This window comes from Salvia splendens, chromosome 1 (assembly GCF_004379255.2).
Source record: "Salvia splendens isolate huo1 chromosome 1, SspV2, whole genome shotgun sequence".
Lineage (NCBI taxonomy): Eukaryota > Viridiplantae > Streptophyta > Magnoliopsida > Lamiales > Lamiaceae > Salvia > Salvia splendens.
Genome location: NC_056032.1, coordinates 39,825,141 through 39,839,633, shown reverse-complemented (window position 1 = coordinate 39,839,633; position 14,493 = coordinate 39,825,141). Strand labels below are relative to the sequence as shown.

Sequence of the window (14,493 nt, the reverse complement as noted above, 5' to 3'; positions counted from 1 at the left end):
TCATTGTAATAGTATTAAAATTACCTATTTATTGCTCCCAAATGTCGAGAGATTAGGTACTAACCAAAATTTTGGGGTTCCTGTATCAAAACAAGGTGTCGAGATTTGCGATTGCAATTTCAAGAGTGATTTACCAAGAAGCAGATATCACACAGCATATAATGATCTATTTCTATATCTGTAAAAAAATGTATAGGATCTTGAAGAATCAAGAGCTTAAACAAAATTTGAATTTTAAACTTTATCTAAAGAGCTAAACATATAACCATACTACGAAGTAAGAAGCTTTTCCACTGCCTGCTTCTGCGTCTAAGTATGGCGGTGCAGGAAAAACACGATACAAAGAGGAGACAAGTTTTACAACAAAATGTGTGTAATAAGCCTATAGAGTGACATTTGCATACTACTTATATTTTAAAGGAGATGACAAGGCTTTGGCAGCTTCACCGTCGGTGCAGCCACTCTTGTATTGCAGAGCGGAGAGTGTGGTTAGGCACCATATCGGAGTGTGGAAGCTTTAGGTCAGTCATAGGTGAAGTATCATGCCCATTCTCCAGCCATCCCTTCAATGCTTCCGATTCATACGTGTACCCATCAGCTGCAACAACAGGATCTTGCATTATTTCCTGCACACAATGATGGTAAAGTTAGGACAATAAATGCATAGATTGTGGTAGGAAAAAGACAGGTGGCTGATTTCAAGATTCTTGCCAAAATCTATGATCGATACTGTGTAAAAGCATATGTAAACAGACCTGGAAGATGGGACAAATGAAGTATGCCGGAATGCGGCTTTGCTCTTCAGAACCAAAGAGGAGGGAAGCCCCACAGAATCTTTTCATCGGTTCGAGCACCCTCCACACCTCAGAAGCAAGATCTGGTCGACGGCCACGGTTATTGTAGGCGCAACTGAGAGCGAGATGAGCTAACTGTTTTGCTTGCACGAATGGCCAGTCGCCAGCTGTAGGGTCGAGTAGATCTTTCAACTTACCATTATCCAATGCATATCGGACTTCCCTGGTTATACCCAGCGCAGGTCTTCCTGTTAACAACCGCAATAATATAATTCCAAAGGAATACACGTCGGACTTTGAAGTGAGCTCTCCTGTTGTGAGGAATTCCGGATCCATGTACCCAAGCGTCCCTTTTGGGTTAGTCTTCCAGCATCGCGTCGAATGTTCTGATAATTCATCATGAGGGAGATTGCGGCATATTCCAAAATCACTAAGCTTGGATACGAAGTTGGCATCAAGAAGTACATTAGCAGGCTTCAGATCACCATGGACAATTCCCTCAGGGTGGAAAGAGTGCAAAAAGATTAGCGCAGAGCAGAGCTCTGCCGCTATACGGATTCTAGTTTTCCACGGCAATGGTGGCGTATTGTTTTTGCAAGCTAGGCGGTCTTCAAGGCTTCCATGGGATTGATACTCATAAACGAGTACTGAAGCTTCCGGGCAGGCTCCTACCAAGGTGATTATGTTTGGATGCCTCAACTTACTCAGGATATTTACCTGAAACCAGAAGTGTAAAATTAAAATAGTATATTCGTTCACCAAATACTAGTTGAGGAGATTTTGGGGCGAGGGGGATGTCGGAACCGGAACCCTGGTATGAACGAGCAGCGCACTAACAACTTACCTCCTGTTGAAATTCCGAAGGTCCTTGCGAGCTATCTGGATGCAACATTTTTATAGCCACTTGAGTGTGTCGAAGGTTCCCTCGATATATACTTCCATAACCCCCTTCACCAATCTTCAAGGTTTGACTAAAGCGAGCTGTTGCCTCTTCAATTTCGAAGAAAGAGAATTCAGAACAGAACTGAGATACAGATGAACTTGACGCTTCCTCGGCTTGTCTTTTCCTCAGATCCTCCGCCACCTTGAGGATGTCATCTCTCTGAACCTGTAATTCATCTCTTTCTTTTTTGTACTTTTGCAAAAGTTCAACAGCAGCATACATTTTTTGTTCCAGCTCCACCATCTTATCGGAATCTGTAATTTGACGCTCTAGGGAAAGCTTCTGTTCCTCAGCAACTCTGAGTGCTTCCGTGACCTCACCGAGTTGCCATTTCATATTCTCAGCTTCTTCTCTGGCACTTGCATGTAATTCTTCAATTTCTCTTCTGTGTCTTTGCTCCTCAGCAAGCATTGCGTTAGATTCTTTGGCCTACAATGTAAAGTCAATACGTATTAGCTATCTCTCAAGTCATTCCTGATGAAGGCTTTGCTTAAAAGATTAGCAACCAGAAGTTAGAGCGCCAAGACTAGAACTGCATGAGCATTATTAGTATCGACATTTTATGCAATTCTTTTCAAAAATTTAACAGCTCCAACGAACTGATACAAAAGTTTGTACTAAGAAGCAAAAATAGCACTAACTATGAGACAGAACCAGTGCAATTTAAATCTATATAAGTAACACAATACATGTCTGAGTATGAAATTGATCCTTATAGTATGGAGCAAGAAAATAAGAAAGCCATGCTAATGACTTACTCGGCGAAAAGCATCAATGGCATCTTTTTCAGCTTTTTTACGCTTGACTGATTCCTCGTACGCTTCTTTCTTAGAAATTTGTGCTTCCACTGCAAATTGCTCAAGCTTAGTATAAAATTCATCATCCATACTGCTATCCTGTTGAAGATCATCAACTAGTCAGAAAAATATTTAAACAGCTTATGCTGAGAAGTGTCTGCAAGTTCAACACATTTTGGTTTACATATATCTACAATTAACTTATTGCATAAAACTTTCAGGAATTTTATAGATTTCATGGAAAAGCAATGTATATTGTGTTCAGATTATTACTGGACATGTAGAGTTAGTTGTCAATGCTGCTTATATAAGACAACTGTTTTATGCTTTAGTAATATACTTACCCTGGATGCCACTGAGGACGAACGATAGTTCTGAGAGCTTGAAAGGTGGTCTGCAGCTGAATTGTCAATTATTTCACCGGACGAACAAGAAGAAAAGCGTGAACCTACTGAAGGAGTTCTCCTTGTGTGGTTGTCCCGGTCAGAGTTACCTTCTTGATTCAAACTGCTACAAGGAGAACCTCTTCCGGGTCTGCTAAAATGCATGCCATTATTTTCAGACGTGAACCTCCTATGACTTATTGCTGATCTTTGAAGCTCCATTCGACCCCTTTCCCCTTCAGCAAGCGAATGCGATCTCCAGGTCTGCACAACTTCAGAATTTGGACTTGCTTGATCTGGTGGAGAGTATACCTCTATGTTAACCCCATCTAATTTACTTTCCCTTGATAAAAATGAATCATAGAACTAGTCAGCATAGAGAGGAAACTGTATGAGACTATTCACGGTGTTAAGGAATATTACAGAACAAATCACAAGAAGAATGAACTTGATTCTCAACCACAAATGATCATGTTTATGCTCTCTATCTAGTTCAAAAGTTAAACACATGGTTTCTATACTACGAGGCAGGAATTACATAATTCGACACTAAATCCATACCTTGTATAAATGAGGTTTCCTTTGCATATGAACCAAATTTGGCAGAAAGTAGGTGCTTCCAAGCGCACATGGATTGCTTTCTTAGATTTTGGCTCCTTCATTTTTCTGAAAAGTATACATAATAAATCACGACTCAAAAAATAAAGTCATGATAGAAAGTTAAGAAATTATGAAGCCAAGGGAAGGTACATCACTAGCTGCCATAATCTTCCAAATGATGAGGCAGACTAGCAAATGGTAAATAATCACTATTCAAATGATTAGGAATGGAATATGCAGACTAGGTGACTAGCAAAAATGATTAGGAAGATACATAAAAGCTTTCACCCCCAACTCCATTTGGCTAGAAGGCCATATACGAATAAACTATGCAGAGACATGTACAAGATAGTAAATTATAATCTTAATGGGTACATGATCTACATTGTTCAAGAAATTCCTGATTGTTGAATTGTATGGTGAAAATGGTTAAAATCACTCACTTTTGTCCCACATCGACTTGGTGAAGATCCCATCTAATCTATAAAATTGTAGACAACCCTTACCCCTTATGAGGCCTTTTAAGGGGGTGAGTGGCTCATTTCAAATTAAAACATTTCGCAATATACCTTGAGTAAGATTTATCAGCTGCTGCTCCCATGACAAGCCATTTTATCTCACGTTCGTGTATGAGCTGGACTATGCCTTTCTCAATAGAGTCCAGTTCTTTGCATAGTTTCTCAGCTTTCACCTAAATAAGCAAAAGAAGCAGAAGCATATGGATGGGAATTCTCTCGAGATGAATGTCAAACAAAAGACAAAATTTCAGTAAGTACATGAATATAGTAAGAGCACAAAACAGTCTGTGTCTATCATAGGCTACATTTGGTGCAACGTTGAACATCGCATGCTCAAATCATCAGTTGTCCTTTTAGTTATATTTTCAGGTTGGAAAGACATATAAATGAAATATCTAAATTAGAATTTAGGGAAAGAACAACGTTAAGAAAACAAAAGGAACAATTCATACCCCTGATTGCTCACAAATCTGGATATACTTGTCAATAATCTTAAGCATCTCTTGTCTCTCATATTCATGATATGCGTTTACTTGATTTTCTTCCAGCCTACTAATTGCAACCTTAGTACCCACTGCAAACCATTAAGAAAGCAAGATAAGTCTGGCATTCTATACTTTATATCTTTCCAAAACAAACAAAACAAAAACCAAAACAATGGCAGGAAGGCAGTAGAATAGGATGATAATGTTGGTTTCTGGGATTACAAGATAACAAAACCGGGCGTAATACAACCCAAAAGAAGGAATACAAAAAAGAACTGAAGTTACAACGAAAATGAAACAACTAAACCAGTATGCTATGACAGCCGAGTCGAGGAGGCCTCTTCCCGCAAGACGAGATACGCCCAGGTAGTGCTCTCGGTTTGGCGTGTCGTCCCCAAAGGTAAAACGGCTACGTCTCTTCTGATGCAGCACCGCAATCAGCAGAGCTCCGGCGAACGGGATGGAGGAGAGGGCAGAGCTTCGACAGAAAGACAATGCAGGGAGAGGGAGAGAGCTTATGCAGAGAATGCTTGTAGGTGTGTGTCCTAATGCAGTGGTATGGCTAGCCTATTTATAGGCCAACCACCATGCAGGGTCAACCAGCCATTGAAGGCTCATCATGGCAAAAACGTAACCGACGTCGGTTACAGGCGTGTGGCTGTAATGTGCCACCCGTGTGTGGAGCGTGTGGATTTCTCACGTGGCAACCGTGACTGTGCCTCGCTTGACGACGTGTCAAGCCACTTGGATTGCTGACTCGGCGGTGGTCCAAAAAGAATAGTTTGGGCCAAGCACCAAGCCCAAAGACCACCCAAAGACCAATTGCCAAGATCCAAGATCAAGATCAAGATCAAGATCGAGATCGAGATCGAGATCGAGATCGGGCTCGGGCCCGAGACCGCGAGCGCGAGCGCGAGCACGTGCACGGGCACGGGCACGGGCTCGGGCTCGGGCGGGCGGGCGGCGGCGGCGGCGCGCGCGTGTGCGCGTGTGTGGGCTCTTTCACCCATCTTGGTCCACTATAATTATTAAGTAACATAAAGTCACTTAATTTATACACATTAAAGATGTGTTAATCCTCCAATGTGGGATAATTAACACTAGTTAATTATTCCCTAAGCTCCATCTCCAAGCTTTAATTAAAAGCTAATTATGCCCAACTTTAATCCACTATTTCTCACTCACCGGAAATCGGATTTGAGAAAGTGAATATACTACATTTACCTACGTAAAATGTAGATCGACGCTATGTCATTTAATTTCACAAAATTAAATGTCTCGTCACATTTATTATTTGGTCAAAATCCATTGACCGGGCATATTTAATCCATGATTTTTTACAATCCCCCACATGAGTGGAAATAGCCGAATGCATATGCATGCAGACACAAGCTCAACCCTCGCGAGGTATATAAGCATAAGGATAGGTAGTTGTTGACTTTGAACCCTCCATAGTCGACACCATCGGATACACAGGCGGCTTAGTAGCGCGATGCTTTGAACTAATCCCCCACGGCGTGCACCGAGACAATGGTGTTAACACTTAAACACCTCAACCTCATCCGTTCTCACGTTTTGTGTCCATTGCGGTCTTGGACACCACTTTGGATTCATAAGTGCGTTTTTTATGAAGCGACCACACTTCGCACTTACGTAGGTGATTCTTAGTCAAGTACCTTGCCATACTTGGTCTCTTTGAGAATTCCATCTCTTTGAGATCCTTAAGAACCATTAAAAGTCATAGACTTAGCCTTTACCACGAGGCAAGTTCTCCAACACTCTATTGCTCTCTAGGGAATAGATATAGTTTGAGTGTTTTTCCATGAACTCTCATAGCTTAGTTGTCCCTTTGAACCAAGTTCTTGGGATCTCCAGTCATCATGGTTGGGTTACCACTATGACAATTCTTTAGTTTGTGGATTTCAAACCCATTCCCTCTAGCAACTTATTCATTTGATCACGGTTTAACCCTTTGGTTAGCGGATCCGCTAGATTATCTATTGACTTCACATAGTCAATTGTAATCACCCCTGTTGTGATCAAATGTCTCACGGTGTTATGTCGTCGACGTATATGTCGAGACTTACCGTTATAGAAACCATTGTTTGCCCTTCCAATAGCCGCTTGGCTATCGCAGTGAATCAGCACTGGTGGCACTGGCTTAGACCAACATGGAATGTCTTCAAGGAAGTTCTTAAGCCACTCGGCTTCCTCACCAGCCTTATCCAAGGCAATGAACTCCGATTCCATTGTTGATCGAGCTATACAGGTCTGTTTTGTGGATTTCCACGATACAGCACCACCCCCAATAGTAAAGACATATCCACTTGTTGAAAGTGAGTCTCTATTATCGGATATCCAATTGGCATCACAGTACCCTTCAAGCACCGGGGGGTATCTCGAGAAGTGTAGCCCAAGATTTTGAGTGTGTTTTAAATATCTCAAAACCCTCACAAGAGCTCTCCAATGCTCTTTGCTTGGATTGCTCGTGTAACGACTTAACTTGTTCACGGCACAAGCAATGTCAGGTCGAGTGCAATTAGTCAAGTACATAATGCACCCGATGACCCGTGCATACTCTTCTTGTGCAACGGGCTCGCCTTTGTTTTTGCTCAAGTGAACGTCGAGTTCAATTGGAGTCTTAACCGGCGCGCCATCATAGGCTTTGAATTTATTCAATATCTTCTCAACATAATGTGATTGTGTTAAGATGATTCCATCATTCGTTCTTAGAATCTTCATTCCAAGAATTACATCGGCTAGACCCATGTCTTTCATGTCAAAGTTTCTCTTTAACATGGCCTTTGTATCGTTAATTACTTGAGTGTTGCTACCCAAGATTAACATATCATCAACGTAGAGACACACTATAACATGACCGTTATTAGTGCTCTTGATGTAGACACATTTGTCGCACTCGTTGATTTTAAACCCATTTGATAACATCACATTATCAAACTTCAAGTGCCATTGCAATGGCGCTTGTTTCAATCCATATAGGGATTTCACGAGCTTGCATACCTTTTTCTCTTGTCCAGGTACTACAAACCCTTCGGGTTGTTCCATGTAGATTTCGTCTTCTAGTTCACCATTCAGAAACGCGGTCTTTACATCCATTTGATGAATCTCGAGATTGTGCAATGCAGCAATAGCGAGAAGCACCCGGATAGATGTAATCCTTGTTACAGGTGAATAGGTATCGAAGAAGTCATGTCCTTCTTTTTGTTTAAAACCCTTTACTACTAATCGGGCTTTATACTTATCAACTGTTCCATCGGCCTTAAACTTTCTTTTAAGAACCCATTTGCATCCTAAAGGTTTAGCACCTTCGGGCAAATCAACCAACACCCATGTGTGGTTTAGCAAAATTGAATCAATTTCGCTTTGAACAGCTTCTCTCCAATGCAGCCCGTCTGGGCCAGCAAAGGCTACTTTTATCGATGTTGGTTCTTCATCCAACATGAAAGCAATGTAGTCAGGACCAAAAGTTTTTGGTGTTCTGACTCTATTACCACGTCTTAGTACTGTATCTTTTGGATCGGGCCTTGCACGCTTGCGCGATTCAGGTTCCGCATCTGTTGATTTAGAACTAGTGGCTTCTTCTTCCACTTGTTTAGAACTAGTGGCTTCTTCAATTCTTGTCTCAGAATTGGTTGATACCTTTTCCTTATCTTTGCAAGGAAAGGTATTTTCGAGAAATACAGCATTCCTCGACTCAATTGTTGTTCCTACTGTGATAGTCGATATTTCAGACTTGTGAACAACAAATCGATATGCACTACTGTTAAGTGCATATCCAATGAAGATGCAATCAACCGTCTTAGGTCCGATTGTAACTTCTTTGGGCGGAGGAACCATCACCTTTGCCAAACACCCCCACACTTTGAGGTATTTGTAGGATGGCTTCCTTCCCTTCCACAACTCATAAGGAGTAACATCTTTTCCTTTGAGAGGGATTTTATTCAAGATATAGTTTGCTGTCAAAACAGCTTCCCCCCACATGTTATGTGGTAATCCTGAACTGAGTAGCAGTGCATTCATCATCTCTTTTAGAGTTTGATTCTTGCGTTCTGCAACACCATTAGATTGTGGTGAATATGGAGCAGTTGTTTGATGAATTATACCACTTGCGTTGCATAACTCCTCAAACGGGGCTACATATTCGCCTCCTCTATCGCTTCGAATCATTTTGATTTTACAACCAAGTTGATTCTCAACTTCGTTCTTATAATTTTTGAACGCCTCTATTGCTTCATCTTTGCTTCTTAAAAGATAAATGTAGCAATATCTTGTGCAATCATCTATGAAAGTGATAAAGTACTTTTTACCACCTCTAGTTTGCAACATCTTTAAATCACATACATCCGTGTGAATTAATTCAAGGGGTTTTGTGCTTCGTTCAACCGAGTGAAACGGCAACTTAGTCATTTTTGCTTCAAGACAAATTTCACATTTATCTTGGATATCCAATTCATTAGCCTTTAGTAAATCTAAATTTACTAATCTTTTAATGGCTTTTGAATTTACATGTCCCAATCTACAATGCCACAAATTTGAAGACTCAATCAAATAAGAGGAAGTAGATGCTTTATTCTTATTGGCCAATGGCTTCGCAACACTTCGAGTTGCTACACTAAGCTTGAAAAGCCCATCGGTTACATAACCTTTTCCGATGGATTTTCCAAACTTATACAAGACAAACCTATCGGACTCAAATACAAGTTTAAACCCTTTATTAACTAGTATTGATCCTGACACTAGGTTCTTGCGGATGTCCGGGACATGCAGCACATCCTTCAAAGTGATAGTTAGGCCAGACGTCATCATGAGAATCACGTTGCCAACGCCGAGGACTTCTGACGATGCTTGATTCCCCATGTTGATCTTCCTCCCTTCAACAGCAGTGTAGGAGGCAAACTTGCTCCTGTCGGAGCAAACATGAGCAGTAGCGCCGGTGTCGATGTACCAGCCTCCCTTGTTATCAACAAGGTTAACCTCTTCAGTGACCACTGCAATGAGGTCATTCTCATCCCAGTCCTTGAACTCCTTCTCAACGACGTGGGCTGCCGGCTTCTTCTTCTTGCTGCGGCAGTCTTTAGCAAAGTGGCCTGGTTTGCCACACTTGTAGCAGTCGCCTTCAAACTTCTTTGAAGGCTGCTTTCTCTTCCCTTTGTCGTTTGGACGGTTTGGGCGAGGGCGTTTGTTGGAGGGACCGCCCCGCTCCAACAGGTTGGCTTTGGCTTCATTTGGGGTGAAGCCCTTAGCCTTTTGATCACTTTTGCGCACGTCGGCCTCAATGCGCAACTTCACGATCAAGTCTTCAAGGGTCATCTGCTTTCGCTTGTGCTTGAGATAACTCTTGAAGTCCTTCCAACTTGGAGGGAGCTTGTCAATGATCGTGCACCTTAGGAACTTATCGGGCAAGGTCATCCCTTCAGCCACTAAGGAGTGGATGATCATTTGGAGCTCTTGGACTTGCTCCATGATGGGTCGAGAGTCGACCATCTTGTAGTCCATAAACTTGGATGCTACAACCTGTTCAGTCCCTGCAGCATTGTCTATGCTATATTTCTTCTCTAGGCTTTCCCACATTTGTTTAGATGTGGTTACATTGGAGTATACATTATAGAGGCTATCATCTAATGCACTTAAAGTAAAGTTTTTACATAGATAATCCCCTTTTCTCCAAGCTTCATAGTCCGCCATGACTTCGAGCCTAGTCTCTTGGTCGCTTGGCGCGGGCGGCTCGTTCTCCGTGAGGAAGTTGGCGACGCCCAATGTTGTCAAGTAGAACAAGTCCAAGTCCAAGTCCAAGATCGAGATCGAGATCGAGATCGAGATCGAGATCGAGATCGAGATCGGGATCGGGCTCGGGCCCGTGGCCCGCGACCGCGAGCACGGGCACGGGCACGGGCACGGGCTCGGGCGGGCGGGCGGCGGCGGCGGCGCGCGCGTGTGCGCGCGTGTGGGCTCTTTCACCCATCTTGGTCCACTATAATTATTAAGTAACATAAAGTCACTTAATTTATACACATTAAAGATGTGTTAATCCTCCAATGTGGGATAATTAACACTAGTTAATTATTCCCTAAGCTCCATCTCCAAGCTTTAATTAAAAGCTAATTATGCCCAACTTTAATCCACTATTTCTCACTCACCGGAAATCGGATTTGAGAAAGTGAATATACTACATTTACCTACGTAAAATGTAGATCGACGCTATGTCATTTAATTTCACAAAATTAAATGTCTCGTCACATTTATTATTTGGTCAAAATCCATTGACCGGGCATATTTAATCCATGATTTTTTACAGATAAGTTCAAAACAATTACTAGATCTGTTTGATCGTTAAGGAATCATATCTATCACAATGCTACATATTAAGGACTTACAAATTTATTCATGGAAGAAAAAACTATAATAAAAACAGGAAGAGAAAAAAATTCAACATAGAGATTAACACTGATTACCCCAGGAGAAAAGAAGAACAACCCCAATATGCCCATTCTCACTAACACCAAACCACTACAAATTTCACCAACTACATACACAAAAGATAATATACTGATCAATCCAATCAAGAATCCCAAAACAACTAACTCTGAAGCTATCCTGCAACAAACAGCTGACTAACAGAAACCACACGCACAACACAGAGAGAAGCCCAATCAATCACGTAATCAACAAACCAGGTATATAAGGCCATCTGCAACGCTGTCTCTTATTCGTCCCTTAACCGTCTCTTAAATTACTATTTTTGGACCACACTTGTACTTTTTACTCCATCTCTTAACTAAAGGACAAAACCTGCAACTCTATATCTTTTATCCGTCTCTTAACCATCTCTTAAATTACTATTCATTCATATTCATTTTTTATTTTTATTTCCAACAAATTCAATTAATAAAAACACATTTCATTAAATAAAATAAATTTAGAACATAAAATTCTTTAAAAAATAAAAAAATATAATAAAAAATCCTAAAAAATAAAAAATACATAATTTAATTTCTTCCGTTCACTCTCACTAAATTCAAAAATCTTTAAAGCTCAAAGAAGCAGAAGAACGGCGATGATGTGTGTCTACCGGTTGCCAAATTTTGCTCAAATGTGCTCAATTAGATCATCTTGGAGTTGGGCGTGGGCGGTAGAGTCACGTGTCCTTGCTCGAATATACAACCGTTCTTGTATAGACGGATGCACTCCCCTACGAGGCAGACTACTTGCGGTAAAGCTTCCGGGGGCTTCAGGATCGAACCAGTTTCCCGCCTCAGGTCCTTCGTTTTGGACAATCATGTTGTGCAAGATTATGCACGTATACATGATGTCGACCATACTCTCCATAAACCACGTACGAGCCGGGACTTTGATAATGTTGAAGCACGCTTGGAGAACCCCGAACGCCCTCTCCACATCCTTGCGAGCAGTCTCTTGCTTCTGCGCAAAAAAAGTCTGCTTTGCGTTCACAAGCATGCTGCACATCTTCACGAAGGTTGGCCACATCGGGTAGATGCCGTCGGCAAGATAGTACCCCATTTTATACCGCCGGTTGTTAGCAATGAAGTTGATGGTCGGCGCTTTACCATCCAAAACTTCGGCGAAGAGGTCGGATTAGTGGAACACGTTTATGTCGTTGTTCGATCCGGGGACCCCGAAGTACGCATGACAGATCCATAGCCGGTAGTCAGCAACGGCCTCGAGTATAACGGTGGGGTGGGTGCCTTTGTGGCCGCTCGTGTACGACCCCTCCACGCCATAGGGCAATTCTTCCATTGCCAGTGCATGCAATCGACGCTGCCGAGTATCTCGATGAATCCGTGCACTTCTTCGTGAAGGTGGACCAGAAACTGGCAATCTGTCGTGCTTAGCTTCCGCAGAAATTCGTCGGTGAAGGCTGCCTGGACGCCTTTGCAGAATTGGATCAAGCACATTCTCCCAATATTTTCTCCAATGTGGAGGTATTCGTCGAATACATCTGCCGTTTGTCCAGTCGCAAGCTGACGGATTGCTGTAGTACATTTCTGCAGCGTCGTGTGGCTGGGACGGCCAACGGCGTTAAACCTTTCTTGGAAGAACTCTTCCCGGACTGCCAATGTATTTGCGATGTGGAGAAATAGCGGTTTCCGCATGCAGAAACAGCGACGGAAGTAGTCGCGTACTAAACTTGCGGCAGCTTCCTCCCGGTTACGATGGATGTAAGTCCGGGAGCGTCTTTGGGGCGACGCGACTTCCTCCGCCTCCTGGTGTCGATCTTCTTCAAGTGATTCTTCCATTATTCGACACATTTGCTCATATGGATCCATTAGATAGATTAACTTTGGGGGGAGAATAAAAAAGTTGATTCGAGATGAAAATTGGAGTGGGAAGAGAGATGATTTGAGAAGAATAGATGTGTGTTTGTGTGTAAAATGAGGATGAAATATGATTATTTATAGAGTAAAAAAAATTGGGAAAACGGTCGAAAAACGGTAATATTACCGTTTTCGAATTTTTAATTTTTATTTATTAAATAAATTATTTAAAAAAATAATTTATTGTGTCAGCGTGACGAAACCCACTCGTGGGCAGGCGAGTGGCCATGTCACGCATCGCGCGTGGCGAGACGGCTCGCGGGCTGCCTCGGCGGGCTGGGGACGAGATGGGACGCTGCAACGCGTCCCGCGCCCGTCTCGTCACGGATGGACGGGATTTGAGCCACCCGCGTAACGCGTTGCGGGTGGCCTAATGCACCAAGAAAAAGGAATTAATCAACAATTGAATTTGAATACTAACACAATGGTATTTTCTGAGCAGGTTGATGAATATGAAGAACACAAATCTTCATCCCTCTAGAATTATGCAAAGCCCACATCAGCGTTGCCTCGCTCCCCTTCACATCTTTCCCCAAAGCCACGTACATAGTCTCCTCCCTGTGAGCCGGAGACGGCGCGGTTCTGGGCTCCAATTCCTCCACAATTTCCCGCTCGCGACTCATACTTCCTCTGCTCCTCGAACTGAAACGCGCCAAATTGATCTCCGGGTACAGGATTCTGTTAACGGCCATCGGGATTTCCACCAGAGCCATCACAAAGCTCAAGTAAATCCATCCAAAAAGTAAGCATTTTATATTGATGATGAAATGCCTGAACAAAAAAGGACGTTGGATTTTAGCTTGCAGAAATGGCGGTTGCATAAAGGGGTTACTTGTCTGGAATCATTTGACATATGCGCAAAAATAATGGAAAAAAATTGAAGATGGCATATTCTCAATGAATAAAACAAATTCTGATTTTTCGTTTATGAAAGTGTTGGGAAAATAGGAAGCTTGGGTTGACTGAGACTTGAGAGAAGTCGCGTCAACTTATTATTCTTGCTGCAACTCTTGTTAGAACATCCGCAAGCTGAGTTCTTCCACGAGCTGAGCTCTTCCGCGAGAGCAGGTGCCGTGCTAGCCAAAGAACATGCTCTTGCCGACGGCGCGAACATGCTCTTGCGAAAGAGCAGGCGACGTGGCGGCTTCTTGTTGGGCGGTGACGCTGTTAAGATGACAATTCCCTTAACGAAGAAATTCTGTCACGAATCAATCAACACACGAATCCGGCGTCCCGGGCTTTGGGATCGGCGGCGGCAAACTCGAAGGCTGGCGCGGAGATCGTTCTCCGTCGGCAGCGGCTAGGTTCAATTGTGTATTGCACAAGATATGTGGGTAAAATAATTCTTCATTAATTGATTGAAAGAATAATGGGAAGCCCTATTTATATTAATCTAGACCCTAGGGTTGGTTCGACCTAATCCTATACATCGGGAAAGAACCAACAAAGAAAACCCGACGAAGCTTATAAAGCGCTCGACTCATTAATTGTTCAAAAAGGAAATAAACAAAAACAATATAAAAATAAATAATTTAAAGAAAACGTAAGGCACAAGTAATAGACTCTGTCTCCTCTCCGGCGTTCCGTCGAACAGCTGGGGGTCGCTACTTGGACACGAA

General features: G+C 42.5%; 1 protein-coding gene across 1 annotated transcript; it reads right to left on the bottom strand.

The window, feature by feature from the left end:
* Positions 1 to 145: 145 nt before the first annotated feature.
* Positions 146 to 14,201, bottom strand: LOC121750214 (U-box domain-containing protein 33-like). The gene is made up of 9 exons (XM_042144710.1): positions 13,296 to 14,201; positions 4,488 to 4,609; positions 4,087 to 4,208; positions 3,479 to 3,583; positions 2,879 to 3,260; positions 2,496 to 2,633; positions 1,639 to 2,166; positions 756 to 1,511; positions 146 to 626 (listed from the first exon to the last, which is right to left on the bottom strand). Exons 1-9 carry the CDS (start codon positions 13,693 to 13,695, stop codon positions 444 to 446), a joined length of 2,736 nt encoding a protein of 911 aa, XP_042000644.1. The 5' UTR covers positions 13,696 to 14,201; the 3' UTR covers positions 146 to 443.
* Positions 14,202 to 14,493: the final 292 nt, after the last annotated feature.